Source organism: Cyprinodon tularosa, unplaced genomic scaffold (genome assembly GCF_016077235.1).
Source record: "Cyprinodon tularosa strain WSP-4 unplaced genomic scaffold, ASM1607723v1 ctg715, whole genome shotgun sequence".
Taxonomy (NCBI): domain Eukaryota; kingdom Metazoa; phylum Chordata; class Actinopteri; order Cyprinodontiformes; family Cyprinodontidae; genus Cyprinodon; species Cyprinodon tularosa.
In genome coordinates this window covers 142,695-160,309 of record NW_024039469.1, presented here as the reverse complement: position 1 = coordinate 160,309, position 17,615 = coordinate 142,695, and the positions used below count along the sequence as shown (strand labels likewise).

Genomic DNA, 17,615 nt, shown 5'->3' with positions numbered 1-17,615 from the left:
AAGTGACTGCCCTCCTCATGAAATAAGGTTTGCACTGCCGTGTTTGTCCTCTCAGGTTTCAGGACTCAGCCTGTGTCCTCAGGTTGCGTTTCCTTCACAGATACCTGGTGTTGATGGAATGTAATTCTCTATCAAGGTTCCACATAAAGAGAAGCTTCAACTAATGAAAGAATGAACACCAGCGGCCACCAGGAAGTAAGTCATGTCATCAGTAAGTGGGACAAACAGCGCTCTTGGAGTTTCCCTTTGAAATGAAAGTTCATGCAAAGCTTTTAACAATCCATCAGGTTCCTGCAGAAGTTCAAGAGACAGATTTTGGGGGTCCACCTTTGCAGGAGCAGAAGAGGATCATCTACTTCTCCAGTGGAGAAACTCTGGAGCTGGAAGAACCTGGAGAAGATGAGGCAGAGAAGCGGCAGTCAAAAAGAACCGTCTGCGGAGATCCAGGAGGGAAGGTGGGAATCGATTTGTAGGAGAAAATCCCTGTTTGGACAACAGATAATGATGCATGCATGTCCGCCTTCCCTTAGACCAGGATATCCTTCAAGAATGTGGCCATTCTAGTTGGGAGGATGTCGCTGCTGGGTATGTTGTAACAACAGGGATCAGCCGCCCAATGAAAGAAGGACTAATGGTTCTGCCTTTGTCTTGTTTTCTTAAACCAGCTTGTGATTTCCTTGGAGAGAGACTGGCCGGTGCTCTTGGACTGAATGCAGCCAAATATCAATACGCAATAGATCAGTACCACCGTGAACACAAGGTAACCTGCAGTTCAGGGTCATTTTAGATCAAATCCAAGCATAATGCGACAGCTGTTGTTACCTTAGTAAAACGGAAGACAAGACCAACCCAAAGTAGAATATTAAGATATTCTTCTACAGTAATAATGGCTGCAAGACCATCAGGGTCTCTGAAAGCATCCCCACATTATGATGCTGCCACTACCATGTTTCCCTATGGGGGATGGTGTTCTTGTTGATGTCTTGCTCCAGTTCTCTGCTTGATATTTTAAATGGAAGCCAAAAAACTCAACCTGACTCTCTTCTGACCAGAATACCTACTTCCACATGTTTACTGAGGGCGACTTTAAACAGGACTTGTTAAAACAGTCTTTTAATAGTCGCTTTCTGTTGGTCATCTTTCCCTAAAGGGAGACTTTTTAAAAAAGTTTTTATTTTTTGGCTCTTCTTACCTATCAGTTCAGGAATGGTTAGTAGTTGTGTCTTACTCTTTTCATTTTAGATATGTGACCTTGTTTTATAACCTAAATACCGGTACTTCCTTCCTGACCTGTCTTAGACTTAGACAGATTTTATTTGTCATTAGTTTACACAGTGTGTAAAAAAAAAAAGGAAATTTCCTTTGCAACAGCTCTCTGGACAATTTCATCTTAAAAAAACAAAAAACTAACCTGTCTGCTGTGTTTCATGGTCTTTATGATGGTGTTTATAAATTAATCTCTAACATACATTAAGTAATATAAGTAAAGGGGCTGGATATTTAAGAATAACACCCAATTCAGACTTAAAAAGAAACCAACATCCACATAAAATCCCTTCAAATCTGTTAAAGTTTCAAACATAAGCTAACATAAATTTAAAGAAGTTAAAGAGGTGTGAAAACTTTTGCAAAGTGGTGTAACTTCTAATCGCTTCCAGTTGTTTTATAGCATCATATAGGAGATTCCTCTATGTTTTTCAGTGCATATATCTCCTCCTTATGATCTCACAGGAGAACCAGGCGGAGAACATCCACTTTTCCCCTAAAGTCGATGGGAGCCATTATGGAGCTACAGGAGACGTGAGCCGTCCCTCTGATGTCCATCAGAGCTGCGAGGACAGACACAAAGACGACGGGTGTCAGAATAGAGCTTATCAGGACGATGAGGACAATAAAACTTACAGCTGATGCAGAAAAACAGAGAAGAACGTAAAACCTAACGTGCAAAGTGACTGTTCTCTGTGCTTTCATAATAGCAACTGTTTGTGTCTAAGCAGAGAAAATATACAAAAGTGATCCCAGAAGTAAAAAAAAAATAAAAATCAGTTACATCATTATTTTAGTTAAAACAAAACAAACAAAACAAAGAAAAACACTATTTTCTCAGTGTTTTCATTGCATTTAAGGATCAACAGGTAGCTATCTGCCCCTCCCCAACCTATTGGGGAGTTCTGCTACTTAGTTTGCACACATACTTACCCATTCCCTACACTTATAGAAAAGAAAAATTAAGCTTTTCCTCTGACAAAAAAATCATGGATAGTCATATTGGAAACCATCCATCAATTTTAGATAAAACTAAAATGTTAAATTTGAAGCTGTGAGCTCACTACCTTTACAGATGTCATAATCTACCAGCTAATATCAGCATAAACATAAAATAATCTACAAAATGAGTATTTAAAGTTTTAATGCAGCTATTTGTTGTGTAATGGAATAAAAGTAACAACTGTAGAGTAAAAAGATTATTATAGCTAACTGTAAGATTAAGTTATGAGCTACTTTGATGACAGTACAGATATTAGTTGATTTTCTTTTCAAACATAAGGATTTAGATCATGAAATTAATTATGTTTTCTCTTGTATATCATACTTTTTTAAAGTCAATGTTATCACACCATGAGAATGTGATAGTAAATGAAAGTGCTGTGAAAAATACCTGCAGTTGGAAACAAATGCAGCTTTGTTCATATCTATTTGTTGTACGTGAGCGCCCTCTTGTGGCGCCCATGGGAAATGCTCAGGAATTTTTGGGGAGACATTATGGAGAGGAGGGCTCACTTTTTCCCATTAAATAGATAGTTTTATTCTCCCTGATTTTTCTTTTCTTTTTTGTACATAGACACAATAATTGTAGAATCTATTGCGTATTGTGTGACTTTTTTTTGACCTGATGGCTTGTATTACCTCTAATGAACTATGATTAAATTAACTTGAAGGAAAGTGTTTGCTGTGGGTTTAGTACAGGAAATATAAAAGTAAAGAGCCTTAAAAACAGTTTTCAGATTAGAAAGTAAAAAGCCATCTGTTGTTCTTGTGCCTTTTTCTCTTTGACTTCACAGCATTATGTAGGATATTCCTCCATGTGTTTAAGTGCATATATCTCCTCCTTATGAGAAATTAAATTATACACTGAGACTTAAATGTATATATCTCTTTTAATTAGCTTCTTTATTCAGCTTTTATAACAATTACCTTATTTATTTATTGTCCATTATAATCTTCAACTTTACTAATTACTTATTTTTTAAATACATTTATTTATTTATATGCATGTTATAATATTTTTGTCTATATGGGCAGAAGTTGAAATAAAGAGGATAAAAAAATACAAGGGAAGAATAAAACAGACAAAAATATTATAACATGCGCATAAATAAATAAGGTAATTATTACAAAGGTGAATAAAGAAGCTAATTAACATATGAATACATTCACATCTCACTGTATAATTAAATTTCTACCTACATTTATTTATTTTGTTTTTGTTGGCAAATAATTGTATGCTTATTATTTTTTAGCATTTATTTCTGTCATATATGCCCACCTTAGCCACACAGTGCAAGCACGTAAAAATATTTAAATAAAAGTTGATTAAACATCATGCTGAAAAGACGGAATATTAAAGCGTTTATTTTTTTCGTTTTTTTATTTTTATGGTGGTGTTTTTATGAGTATTAATCAAGTTTATTGATCAAATCTTTCTGTCGTTCTCTCGTTGATGCGGTAGAAAAGATGGCCGCCGCTACTTTTTGATGTCGTTAGGAATGTGTTTGGACCTTGTTTGAAGCCCGTTCGGACTTGTTCGGATCTTGTTTGGTGCCGGTTCGGACTTGTTCGAACCACGTTTGAAGCCCGTTCGGACCTTGTTCGGACTTGTTCGGACCACGTTTGAAGCCCGTTCGGACCTTGTTTGGAGCCGGTTCGGACTTGTTCAGACCTTTGTTCGGACCACGTTTGAAGCCAGTTCGGACTTGTTCGGACCACGTTTGGAGCCGGTTCGGACCTTTTCTATGTGTAAGGACCTCAGGGGCCGCCCAGTAACTGGCGGCGCAGTCGTACTGTACCAGTGCTTCGCTATTTCTTATCAACTAAATCTGACAAATCCAGAAAAAAGTCGCTGCAAAGCGCGTTTTCCAACTATCTAAGTCACCCAGACAATAAAAAAAAAAAAAATGCGAAACCGATGTCCATGCGAGTCGATATTGACAATTTTATGCTGCGAGCTCATGTGACGAGGTGGCCGAGTGGTTAAGGCGATGGACTGCTAATCCATTGTGCTCTGCACGCGTGGGTTCGAATCCCATCCTCGTCGAATTTGTTTGACTTTTTATTTTTTTTTATTTTCGGTTTTGACCAAGCGTACTTTAATTTCTCTATCCATCTCCTTCTGATTAAAAACAATAATAGGCTTCTAATCAAGTTTAAATTATTAAAGAGGACGATTGGGCAGGGGACGCAGCCACTGCGTTACCTCTGCATCACCATCAAATCTCACTCCAAACCTTGGGAGTGAGATTTTGAAACAGTTTGGACAGACAGCCCTTGTCAGGGTTAGATTGAAAGGCTATGAGGATAGGTGCAGCTATAGGCTTTAGGGTTTGAGAGGATTAACTGAAATAAAGTGGCATCATGTGAATTTTTAACAGCACAAATGTTACTCAACAACAATAAGTGATGTGAAATTCTTTCTACAAAATATCCATTATTTTCTATATTCAGAGAACTGAAGTGAAGAATTATGGGCCCTACTAAGAAACTTGCATCTTAAATATGCTTTAAACTAAGAATTTCACAACTTTGTTTATTGATTATTCTACACAGTTTAAGTGAAATAAAAAATGGGGAACTAATAGATTATTACTGAATTACTAACACTAATACAGGAACCAGTGCAGTCGTATCCTTTGCAAAATTCTCTGTGTATGAATATCTGGTAATAGGCTAATGATTTAAAATCTTAAGTCACTATCTAATCAGTTTTTTTACAGTTTATAAAACAGCTAAACAATTCAGACCTTCTAGGAGGCTGTAGATTCAATAAAAATCAAATTTTTATAGAGGTTTAATTTTGAAAATGTGATTGAAATGAAGTTTTCAAACATATTCATTGGACCAAAATAAGGATAAATTAAGTAATAAAAAAAATGAGAACTTCCCTGTGGTTCCTCCTCTATCAAGCCTGGATTGGTTGGTATTTTCTAGGGTTGCTGATTTTTGAAAAATAAAATGCAATGTTTTTTTTTGAGGACCTTCTAGTGGTTTGTGAGGCCTACCTGGAAGGTTAAAGCATTTAGATTATTTGTTTGTTTAATTGGGAGTTGGATTATTCAACTATACTGAGCAAAAATTATTTAACTTGTTAGCAAAACATGGACTAAAACTGGGACTAAATCAGGTGGATGGAGAAAACAAACTATTTGATGTCAATTTTTCTCCACATTGATAATTGAATCTAGCTGCGGTACATTTTTTCAGGCCACTGATATACTGCAAAACAAACTGCAATCTGTCACATGCATGATTTTTCCTCTGTATTTAACAGATCTGATAAAAGTCTGATAATCAAGAGGGTCGTCATTAAAGGTTGATATTTTCAATTTATAGCCTTGCACAAGCCGTGGAAAGCTGCCCCTTTAGCTAACTCTACGATCTGGGCTGTAGATGCTCTTATTGGCATTACTGAGGTTTTGTTTTCAAGCATGGATGTTGGTGAAACATGAAGTGGTGAAGATTGAGAGAGAGATTATATTTCTGTCTGTGTGTCCCTTTTTTACCCAGCAGGTGGCGGTACTTGTATTCCAAATTGGTGCTCCTCCATTCACTCTGAGAAGAATGAACCACACACAATTTATTGTCAGACAAGTTCAAATGTCTTAGTAATTCCAGGTCCAAGTAAAATGACTAACATCGATAGAGTAACAAAAAAGGTGGAAGAAGACATGTATTTGACAAATAACACTATTTAAAAGTACTGATTAACACACAAATAATTAAAGTACCATACCATTTATCAGTTGCAGAACCTGGAATACTAAAGCAGCCATTGTATTCCACCTTTTGGTAAATCATCTACAGTGCTTCAACCTCAGTAACAATCAGCTGTTCCAGCATTAAAGCATTAGAACAATATAAAGATCATTGTTTCTGGATGAGAACAGAAATAAATATTTCACAATATAAACATGAAATAAAACAAGCAACAGATCAACGTCCTTATTACTAAAATACATTCCTTCAATAAAATCTTACACTTGATTGTTTTTGTTTTTTCTATTTTTTTCGTTCTGAACCAAACGATCAACATTATCATCAGAACCATCAGAGCTGCTGCTGTCAGTGGGATGAAGAGGAAGATCCTTCCTCGTCTCTCTGCTTCTGGAGTCAAAGTTGGTTTCTGAGTTTGGATCTGATCAGCAGCTGCTGGAGAGAAATCAGAAATATTTATTCATACTTGTTCACGTTCAAAGCAGGAGGCTTCTTCTAGAGCAGAGGTCACGGATTAGTGGACTGTGGTCCGGATCTGGACCCACCTGCTGGCTAATCCGGACACAACTTGATTTAAAACATTTATAAATTACTGCATGTTGTCCGACGACAGCGTATAACTTCACTTGTGCCGCTTTTCCTGTTAATACGGTAAAGCCCTCCAGACCGTCTGACACCAGGCTACACGTGATACATATTAGCCAATGAGCTGCTGTCAGTCTGGGTTGCTGCTGCTGCTACTTTTAGACACAGCAGGCAAACCTGTGGCAAGCCGGGCGATGAGAAAGAAGGAGAAGATGTTGAGAAAAAGAGAGCAGAGAAAGTGTGGACTGCTGGAAGAACTGTGGTGAACTAGTGACAGAAAAGTGAAATGGTGCTCAAAGATGACCCTGCACATTTGGAGGATGTTTGGCTCAACCTGCTGCTGTGAAGCAGGATTCTCCACCATGAGCATAATCAAAAATAAATATGGATCCAGGCTCAAAATGAGCTCCTTGATATGTGCTTGAGAATGGCTTAGTCTCCATTCAAACCAGGTTTAAAGCCTAAAGCCCACTGCTCTCATTAAGACAGAAAAAAGAAAGACAAACGGTCAGTTCAGGTGTTTTATAAAATATGTGAATCAGGAAATTGTCTATATACCAAATTGAAGGATTGTTCTCTACTTCAAAAAACACTTTAGATTTCAAAACGGAAAAATTTTTCTATTTTTTTCTATTTAGTATTTAGTAAGTATAACATTGGATGCATAAAAACCTCATTTCATTTCAATGTTTAATTCTGTTTAAAGTAACAGATTATAATTAAAAACGTCTCCAGACCTTTACTGGTTGTTGATTTTCTTTATTCGGACCCCGCTGATTTTTAATCGGTTAACCCCGGAACTAGAAGATGATGATGTTTGTTCATCAACTCAGTTCTCAGGATTTTATCAAAGAAAATTGGATTTAGACGATTTATTCTCACCAGAGACGTTGAGGAGACATTTTTCATAGCCTGAGCCTCCATCAGTCTCCACCTCACAGACATACAGACCAGAGTCTTCAGTCCTCAGTCTGGACACATGGAGTCTGATTCGTCCTTCTCTGAGGACGTCTTTGTCACTCTGGACTCGTCCTGAGATCTGTTCATCCTGAGACTCTGGCACCTCAACACCATCATGGACACGAAAGACGACTGAATGTCTGTTAGAAGTAAAGAAGCTGCAGAGAACAAACAGCTGACTCCAGGATCCATGAGGTCTGGTGGTGAAGGTCCACTCCAGAGTGATGTTGTGCTTCTCCTCTGCCTGATAGGAGCTCTGGGTCACATTCACTACAAATGTTGCTGCTGAAGAGACAGAGAGAGGAAGAGAGAAGCAGACACACTGAGAACTGGAACATGGGAGCCTTTAAAGGTACACTATGCAACCGGTGTTGATTTTCCAGCGAGGCAGCGAGTTTACATGCAAAGTCAATGGTTGACGCGCGTCAAGGCGCAGCAAAGGGTCCCGCGGCGGGTTTTGAGCAGCAGGCGCAGCGCGTCTGAGCAGCTGAAGCAGCGCGTCTGAGCAGCTGAAGCAGCGCGTCTGAGCAGCTGAAGCAGCGCGTCTGAACAGCTGAAGCAGCGCGTCTGAACAGCTGACAGAAAAAATATTGAAGGCAGGGTGATAATCTGAATGAACTGACTGCACTGATTACGTTTTCAGGTGTACTTTCTCACTTAAACACATATCAAAACGACTTTATTCCCACTGATCACAGCAAATATAGCTGCAAGGCAGAGAAAGGATAGTGAAGCTCCGCCCAACGCGCCTCAGACACACTTTTGCACCGCGCAGCCAGAGCAGCAAAGCTGCTTCAGCCGCGCGTCAGAACTAACTGGTACAAGCAGCAAAAATGAAGCAGCAGACGCGATTTTGCTGCGTCCGATGTGAACGTAGCATAACTGCACAAAGATCGCCACTGTGGTAGCAGCGAGAATGCTTTTAACTGGGGAGTGTAGCAGTTCTCGCCGTAAAGCAAGACTGACTCTCACGAGACTTCTGAGCCTGTGGGTGCGGGTCGCTGCTCCTGCAATTGCAAGTGCAGTATTTCCCCCACAGACCACCAGGGCGGCCGAGAATACCTTTGTTCAACATGAAATGACTCATTTAATCATCCAAAACGTTATGGAACACATTAATTAACTGAAAAATGTTGCATAGTGTGCCTTTAAAGTCCATCTCTAGAGGTTTCTGTCTCATGATGGTCTCTGTGCTGTCAGAGCTCTGCTTGATTCTCTTCTAGTCAAACTGCTGGATCAAATGCAGCAGGAGGATTGAAGTGTTAGCTTCACTGACAGACTTTTCACTGATTACTGATGGATTTAGAACAAAGAGAAGATGGAAACTGACCACAGAGACATGAGCTGAGGATGATGATGATGAGCAGCGGGTTCCAGCAGATCATCTTCTTCTGGTTGTCATCCTCTTTATCGCACTGTGCTGCAAGAGTTTACGCACAGCCACTATTTCCTGACAGCGTGAGCTGGTTAATATCTGTCTGCATAAAGCTCCGTAATTATTTCAAATCACATGTGGTCTTTAGTAACCTCACCATCAATCCTCAATTTTTCTTTCTTGTCTGTTTTTCAAGATAGAATAAATATGAAAAGTTCTTCTCAATATCAATCTAATGTGCTGGTGAAGATTCTCAGTCATCCAGGTCAAAGTCATTCCAAAAAAGTAAAAAAAAAAAAACCCAGTCCACTGGACTTTGTTTCCAAGTTTGAAGACGTTTTGCTTACCATCCAGGAAGCTTTTTCAATTCAAAATGTCAGAATTAGTGTTGAGTTCCAGGCTTTATAGAGTGGACCAAAACAAAGCCTTGTTTTGGATGGGAAGTCCCTACTAAAACAGAAGGGAAGCCCAAAGAACAGAAACACATCAAAGATGCTCTTCAAACCTGCAGATACCAAACTGGGCATTTGGCAAATCAGCAAGGAAATCCAAAAGATTTGATTATAAACATCAAATGCGTTAATATACAGCGTAACAACAATAAAGAAAAAAAAAAAAATGAGTCAGTGCAATCAACTGGTTTTCCTTAAATAGGAAACTTTAAATTAATTCAGCTGTATGATCTGGTTGAATTGTAAACTGCCTTGAGATGACGTGTTGTGAATTAGCGCTATATAGATAAACTGAATTGAATTGAACTGCTTTAACCTGGCATAAGCCACATTGATAGATGAACACGTTTCCATCTGGTAAGACTTCTGAACTGACTAAACTCACTACATTTCATCTTCTTGCTTCACATCTGACATTACAATAATGAAGAATAGGAAAAAAATAATAACTTACAGAACAACCACTTCCTGGTTGTTTGCAAACTGCTGCTGCAGCTGCCCTGCAGGCGAGGAGGGAAGAAATCCATCTCTGAACGGTGAGAAAAAACTGAGACACAACAACAAATAAAGGAATAAAACATGTATAGATGATAGAAAATTAAAGCAAAAGTTTCATTAATAAACATTAGCAGGGATGGTTGAAATTATTTCAGTTTTTCAACAGGTTTCACCAGCCACCCACTCCTCCCCCAGCCCAGATCCCCCTGCTGTCACCTTCTTCCACGACTGACTACTTCACACCTCCCAACTACAAACCATCATGCAAACCCCCCACTCCATAGAATTCCATCACACAGCCCATCCCCTCCCCCGCCATCTTGTTCGGATCTAAAAAGGTGAGGAATGAACTGCAAAAGATCAAGGTGTGAGGGGCTGTGGGTCCAGATGGCATCAGCTCCAGGCTTCTGAGATGTTTTGCAGATTAACTTTGTGGCATCCTGTGCTACATGTTCAACTTAAGCCTCAGGCTAGGAGAAGAACCACAGCTGTGGAAGACGTCTTGTGTGGTACCAGTGCACAAAGACAAAACATCCATAGGACCTCAGCAGCTACAAGCCGGTAGCGCTGACTTCACACCTAATGAAGACCCTCGAATGGTTGGTATTACACCATCTACGCCCCGTGGTGATAACTTCATTAGATCCACTGGAGTTTGCCTACCATCTTGGGACTGGTGCAGATGACGCCATCATCTTCCTCCTGTACCAAGCTCCGACTCACCTAAAGAAACCTGGAAGCACTGTGAGGACCATGTTCTTTGATTTCTACGATGCTTTCAACACCATCCGGCCAGAACTCCCAAGGGACAAGCTGGGGCTGTCAGTAGTGGACCAGCACATGTCCCAGTGGATTCTAGACTGCCTCACTGTCACAGGGCTGTGTCTCAGACAGTAGCTACGTTTACATGCGCAAAATTTCCCCGATCCGATCCAAACCTTGGTTGATCGGAAATTCAAAATCTCCGTTTACATGGACACTAAATGAAATGATCCGATCATGACGTGTGTATACATGTACCAAGCGTTGGATCAGATTAAATCTTTTAAGCATGCGCAGAACTTCCTGCCAAACTTGGCAGTTCTGTCTGCGTCTGGTTTTTGGGAGGCCTGACAAACGATGCGCTCGGAGCGAGCGGAAAGAAAAAAGGAGAGAGGAGGAAAAAAGCGCTTGGCAGCGAAATGTCCGAGAGAAAATGTAGAGAATGAGCGATTGAACCGGCGTGGGAGAGCGAGTGGGCTGTGGAGAGAGAAAAGAGGAAGAGGAGGAGGATAAATTCCTGCTTTCTGCAGCTTTAAATGAACTTGAGTGTATAAGTCGGCGTTCCTAGACTCCTCCCGCCATGTTGTTCACAGCGAGAGCGACCGGTGGTTTCCTGTTGTTGACAAGGCGGAAAAACATCACGCTGACGTCGCACACATGCGCAGTGAAGATTATTTTACTCTTTAGATCCGAATGGGTGTTTACATGGACGCCAATCAGAATGGCGATCGGCAAAAACCACCTCTCTCTTTCGGAATTAAATTTATTTCCGATCGGACCGAATCGGATTAGAATCTTCAGTCTGACATGTTTACATGAAACATTTTTGATTTGATCAGGCCTTCAATCCGATTATTTGTGTCCATGTAAACGTAGCTACTGATGGGACTAACGGCGTTGAAAGTAACGGCGTTACTAACGCCGTTACCTTGTTTTAGTAACGAGTAATCTAACTAATTACTTTGACTGTAACTATAACGCAGTTACCATTGCAGACACCCCGTTACTGCGCGTTACTCAGGTCGCACAATGAACCTTTTATCATGATAGGACTCGTGCGCAGCTGCGTGAAGCTGACACCCCACCCACGTCAAAAAACTCTGCAAATAGACTGAATGGTTAGTGCAACGCAGATTTGTGCAGAAAAAAATATTGTTTGTGCCTCTTTTGTTTAAGAGATATTAAAGATTACTTTTTAGGTCATCCAGAGGTGCGCGCCTTGTCATGAGAGAGGGGAGGATGAGAATGGCTGATGTATAGTGAGATTCTGTCTGTCAGTTGGGTAGGTGGGTGTTTCTGCTGGTGAGTGTTAACGTACAGCACACACAGAGAGATGGAGAGTGAGGAAGACTCCAGCAGCAAAACAGCGTTTTCCACATGGAAATACCGGTGTTACGTCGAGCTGCGTTTCCCCACCACATAACGGTTTCCTCTGCATCTCCGCACCGCGCAAGCGACAGGAAACGCGCATGCTCGCTTAAGGCGCGCAACAGTCGCCCTGTGCTTGCGCCACAGGAGAACTATGGAGAGCGTGAACGATCAAATGATAGAAATGAAGAAAGGGAGAAATCTGGATGGATGGATGGATGGATGGATGGATGGATGGATGGATGGATGGATGGATGGATGGATGGATGGATGGATGGATACTCTGACTTTTCAACCTACTGTATTTTTTATTTTAAACATTATTTGATGGCCTTTGTGGCAGGGATGGAGATCCATATTTTATGTCACACACAGAGTATACATCTAGATAGATAGATAGATAGATAGATGTTGCAGTATCTATAACAACCCAAACACACAGGATTTCAGAATTAGACATCCCCAGTTATTAATTTCATATACTCACCAGATCTGAACGCCCTGTTAAAAAACTTCACATGGCGTTCCCCCCTGAAGTCATTTACGTTGAGTTACAAGAAATGCAAAACTGCAGGTTCTTGTCTTTGTCGTCCGCTCTATTCAGCTGGCTTTGGAAACACACGGCGAGAAGGTGGGGGCTGGGTAGTGAGGGTTACGGGGGCGAGAAACGCAAAAGTAACGCAATAGTTACTTTTACTAGTAACTAGTTACTTTTATTGTGGAGTAACTCAGTTAGTAACTCAGTTACTTTTTGGGAGAAGTAACTAGTAACTATAACTAATTACTTTTTCAAAGTAACGTGCCCAACACTGGTCTCAGATAGGTTTGTCTGCAGTACGGGGTCCCACAGGGAACAGTGATGGCACCGTTCCTTTTCACCCTTTACACTGCAGAATTCTCCATTAACCCACCATACTGCCACCTTCAAAAGTTCTATGATGATCCTGCCACAGTCGGCCTCATCACAGGTGGGGACGACTCAGAAATTGGTGCTCTGGTGCCAGCAGAACCACCTCCTGATTAATGCAGGAAAAACCAAGGAGCTAGTGGTGGACTTTAGCAGCAGCAGATCAAACCCACTGACACTGGTTACAATGCAGGAGGATGGACATTGAGATAGTGGACTCTTATAAGTACCTAGGTGTTCATCTGGATAACAATCTGGACTGGACTCACAACTCTGAGGCTCTGTATAAAAAAGATCAGAGCAGAGTCTTCCTGCTGAGGAGACTGAGGTCTTTTGGAGTGCAGGGGACGCTCCTAAAGACCGTCTATGACTTTGTGTGGCATCAGCCTTCTTCTATGGAGCTGTCTGTTGGAGCAGTGGCTTAATTGTAGCTGAGAGAAAGCGTCTGGATAAGCTGATCAGGAAGGCCAGCTGTGTGGTTGGATACCCTCTGGACTCAGTGCAGGAGGTGGGAAACTAAAAGGATCCTAACTATATTAACATCTCTGTTAGATAATGTTTCCCACCCCATGCATGAAGCGGCAGAACTGGAGAGCTCCTTGAGTGACAGACTGCTGCTTTCTCAAAGGTCCACATTTGTGTGACAATTTTTTTCTACAATCTTGTTGCTGATTTAAACACCAGGATTTCCCCATTGTGGGACAATAAAGGAAATTTATTGAATTATTATTATTTTGAATTAACGCTGCATAAAATGAGCAAATTACAGAAAGTAAGCCTTTATAAAACAAATAAAATAAAAGAAGAAAAAAAAAGATATGTGGCCTTTTTTATGATCTATGGTGAACATTTGCATATAGGTAAACAGATTAAACAGTTTAAAAATATATCGTCAAACTACTGGATCGACTGTTGTTCATTTAAAGTCTTGAAACTGACAAAACATGTTAAAACTACACATTAAAGTAGTTTTTCTCCCTGAGTGCAAATTCTGGGGATTCCATCCACCTCTGTTTGCTCACTTTTCTGGATAAAATATTTACAACCAGCAATGAATTCGTCCTCAGAGATACGGACAATCCAGAGTTTTAGCTCTAGATCCGCCTCCCAGGCCTTTCTGGGTAGATCCAGTTATAGAAAACATTATTAGACCTCCTCTGGAACAAGAAACTGAAGAAAAAAGGGTGGTCTAATAATTTCTTTCCATGATTGTATATATATATATTTTGATGTAATGGACATTTAATATTTTAAAAATCCTAGTTAATTTTAGCTACTAATAATTTCAAAATTTTGTTTAACATCAGAATATCTTATGTTTTCCTCATAGCAGACATGCAGAATGCTATTCTATATATATCAAGCACTATAACAAGTAATACTATATTAGTATTTTATCATTTAACATTAATGGGGGGGTGCACCGTTCCTGGTAGTACTGCAATACCAGGTCGATGCGTGGAGTGGACGGAGCAAGCCCCTATTCCATCTCCCTGATCCAAAAATCAATTTAATATATGGTCCCCGGGTAGGGGACGTATCAGATATTAAACTGATAAGAACAGATTTTTTTTCCCGAAAACTTTTATTGTTACATTTCCACAGTATTCTTTTTACAGTTTACATATCATTTAATCCATTTTTAAAACATATTGCATGTGTACCGATAAAAACCACAAAAGCCATCTCAGAAAAATTTAAAACAGCTAAAAGGGATATAAATCACACTATAAAACATGTAAAAAATGGTTAAAAAACAATCTAAATTAAAAAAAATGATTAAACGAGGAAGGGAGTGCAGTCTCTAAAACCAGCTTTTTCATTTTTGTTGTGTCCAAGAGCGGGCTGTGTCCTTATCAATGAAGTGAACACTCGTCCACCCTTTAGAACAGTAGGTCTCTCGGGACCTCTGTCCGGTGCTCAGAGGGATTCCACCCTGTTGCTTCACACCCAGAGAGCCAGGCCGGCGCTGCCTCGACCTTTCTTGTGTGGCTTTGGCTCCCACGTCCGATGAGACGCAGGCGATGCTTCTTTGCAGCTGTGTCCTTGGCCTGCTGCCTGCAGTCTTCAGTGCTCTCATTGTTTCTGCTGCCATCCGGATCACAGCTGCGGGGGGACTCTGCCTGTGCCTCCTCACCAGCAAGTTTCTGGAGGTCCATATTTTGTTAATTATGATACCCATTATTGGTGGCTTAGCATAACCGACAGTTAAATGTATCTTCTAATTCTAGGTATTAATAAGGTCAAAGGTGAAACAACTATAGTCAACCTTGATTACAAAGATAAGATAAATATCAAATAAAACTCACAACTTTGTCGAGTTATCTTCTTATTCTTGTGATGTTTTATGGTGCTTTGCAAACTAGATAAAGTGCACTACCACCACCAACTGGTAAGGAGTTAAACAAGGAAACAGGAAACGACTCACCCAAAAATAAATAAATAAAAAAATATTTTTATACAATTTTCTGAACTTTTTAACTGAGGCCTACATAATAGATATTTCAATTCGTCCTCATAATTTCTAACTTATCTTTAAGTGCCAGTTTCTGATGGTCCTACTGGTTTTCCCATCATGATTTCAACCATTTCCCTGTTTAAATCTCTCCAAGATACTTTTTTTTGCAGCTTTCACTATTATTTTGATTTTTTTCGTTTTTTTCTTGTTGTCTGAGCACTACAATTGATCACTTCAACCATGAAAATGACATAAGTTTTTTTTTAAATCTCAATCAATCTTCAATTTTGGGACATTGCTCCAGAGATTTTGAACTTGTCATTTTTTTAACTGTGGGTTTGGATCTTTCTGACTGAGATAGGATTCTTTTTGCAGCTTCAACATAATTTATTCCGTGCTTTGATTTCACTTTTCTTATGTCTTCCGACCCTTTACTCACTTCACAGCCGCGAAATGCAGCAGTATGTTCTCCACCACATTTACAGCATTCAAGTTTAACTTCTTTCCCACATTTTCTGTATTTGTGCTCTCTGGCACACCTTCCACATCGCTGTTTTCCTTTAAATTCTGCTGCTTTATGACCATATTTTTGACATTTAAAACATCTCAGAGGCAGAGGATAGTACATTTTTACATTGTAGCTCATATATCCAAGGAAAACTTTACTCTTTACACTTGGAAATTAATTAACAGATACTCTGTCAGATCTTTCTCCTTTTCTTGTTGTTTTTAACCGTTTCATTTCTTTTACTCTTGCACCACTTATGTTTTCTAGAATCTCTTTTTCAGATACTTTTAGAGGAATTCCTTCAATGACTCCCCTGCTAATCTTTTTGTTCTCCAACAAGCTGCACTGAACTCTTTTCCCCTCAATCTTGTTGATCTGGATGGCTTTGCCTTTTTGAGGCTGTCAGTTGATTTACAGGTCTCCACTATACAGTATTCTTGCACTTCGGACTTCTTCTACAAGTTTATTTATCGATTTTGCTAAATGAACCGGATTCCAATCTGAAAAAGAGACTGATTGATTTACTAGTTTGAATATAACTTTGTAATCATTTTGTTTTCCTGGGAAATGTATAGACGGTTCATCACTTGACTGTTCTGAACTAGACTCCCCTTTAATTGATCTCTGCCTTTTCCGCTTTTTCTCAACTTTTGACGCTACTCTCTTCCAATCTTTCACTATTTCCTTCTTCCATCCCACAAGAATCGCTTCATGTTTCCTCGCAAGTCACGACAGAGGACATTTCTCCACAAGCGACTTAGAAACACACGCCATGCACATCCGAATCATCATCGAACCGACTGTTCAGTTATCCTCCAGGATGCTTCATCTTAAACTCTGAGCTAACTTGGATCCTTTCTTCATTTTAGGTGACCAGTGTGAGTTTTACTTATAATAAATGATGTTGTTAAAGGCACAGTAGCAAACATTTACATGGAGAGCCATATGTGCAAAATTAACTAGCAGATTCTTATAAACACATCACAGTGGCAGTTTGGACTCAAAGCAGAGTAAACATAAGAACACAAGAATAATTTAGAAAACTTCAATCCTGTCCTCAATTCTAGATAGTTTAACGGAGAAATAACTAAAACTGAATGTCCCAATAATATATTTGATCGTATTTTATTCTATCCTTTAGTCATTTATCAAGTTAAAAGCTTGACGTAATTAAAAGTGTGAAGCCCTGAGTCTCCAGACTGGACTAAATTACAAAAAAAAAGGGTCTGCCAATGCAGTGGCGGCCGGCCCATAGGGGGCGCTGGGGCACCGCCCTCCCTGATAAGAAGAGAGAAACGTAAAATATATTTTTAGAAATGAACTCATAAATGTCAGTTTTACTCTCTAGACTGTGTACCTATAAGCAAAACAAATTATATAAACTACATTTCCCTATCTACTGTCATTAATTTGTGGATTTCCACAGACAGACTCCTACCGTCTCTGTTCTGGGGGCGCTGATCAGACAGACCCACATTTGCAGAGAATCTGTCAATCATGTACTATTGCTAGGTGAATTTAATGGCCAATCAGCGTCTCGGAACTTTATGGTCTTGGGGCGCTGAAAATACTGCGCTTTAACAGGCTTCTGCACCCAAGCGCAGGTGCAGACAATTAGAGGGAAGATGGCGAATGTAACGAACGAGATGCAGCTTCCACCAAATTCGGTGAGATCCTTATTTATCTACCCGTTTGCCAGAAGAACATCCCTGTTGTAGGATATGAACATTTCATGTCATGGTTATTGTGACTGT

The 17,615-nt window shown here is 39.9% G+C and overlaps 2 protein-coding genes, 1 long non-coding RNA gene, 1 other non-coding gene and 1 pseudogene across 4 annotated transcripts; 2 read left to right on the top strand and 3 right to left on the bottom strand.

The window, feature by feature from the left end:
* Nucleotides 1–2,816, top strand: LOC119772556 (protein FAM177A1). The gene is made up of 5 exons (XM_038269014.1): nucleotides 1–195; nucleotides 288–455; nucleotides 531–585; nucleotides 666–760; nucleotides 1,732–2,816. The coding sequence occupies exons 1-5, from the start codon at nucleotides 172–174 to the stop codon at nucleotides 1,906–1,908; spliced, it is 519 nt and encodes a 172-aa protein (XP_038124942.1). The 5' UTR covers nucleotides 1–171; the 3' UTR covers nucleotides 1,909–2,816.
* A 945-nt stretch (nucleotides 2,817–3,761) lies between these two features.
* Nucleotides 3,762–10,177, bottom strand: LOC119772548. Its single transcript, XM_038269005.1, has 5 exons — nucleotides 10,117–10,177; nucleotides 8,864–8,953; nucleotides 7,456–7,818; nucleotides 6,253–6,423; nucleotides 3,762–3,940 (listed from the first exon to the last, which is right to left on the bottom strand). Exons 1-5 carry the CDS (start codon nucleotides 10,175–10,177, stop codon nucleotides 3,762–3,764), a joined length of 864 nt encoding a protein of 287 aa, XP_038124933.1.
* Nucleotides 4,234–4,315, top strand: trnas-gcu. The gene has a single exon. It is a non-coding gene; the product is annotated as a tRNA-Ser (tRNA).
* Nucleotides 10,178–14,308: 4,131 nt separating the features above from the next.
* Nucleotides 14,309–14,481, bottom strand: LOC119772559 (annotated as a pseudogene).
* On the bottom strand, nucleotides 14,313–15,238 carry LOC119772544. Its single transcript, XR_005279271.1, has 2 exons — nucleotides 15,205–15,238; nucleotides 14,313–15,042 (listed from the first exon to the last, which is right to left on the bottom strand). It is a non-coding gene; the product is annotated as an uncharacterized LOC119772544 (long non-coding RNA).
* Nucleotides 15,239–17,615: the final 2,377 nt, after the last annotated feature.

Bases quoted from the DNA above. Each gene is read 5' to 3' on its own strand.
- LOC119772548 (XM_038269005.1), bottom strand. From the start codon at position 10,177: ATGGCGGGGGAGGGGATGGGCTGTGTGATGGAATTCTATGGAGTGGGG. The intron at 6,424-7,455 runs GTGAGAATAAAT...ATTTCTCTCCAG, and splicing joins ATGTCTCCTCAACGTCTCTG to CAGCTGCTGATCAGATCCAA. The intron at 3,941-6,252 runs GTAAGATTTTAT...GTCCGAACAAAG, and splicing joins AAAAACAAAAACAATCAAGT to GTCTGAACAAGTCCGAACCG.
- LOC119772556 (XM_038269014.1), top strand. From the start codon at position 172: ATGAACACCAGCGGCCACCAGGAA. The intron at 586-665 runs GTATGTTGTAAC...TTCTTAAACCAG, and splicing joins TGGGAGGATGTCGCTGCTGG to CTTGTGATTTCCTTGGAGAG. The intron at 761-1,731 runs GTAACCTGCAGT...ATGATCTCACAG, and splicing joins AGTACCACCGTGAACACAAG to GAGAACCAGGCGGAGAACAT.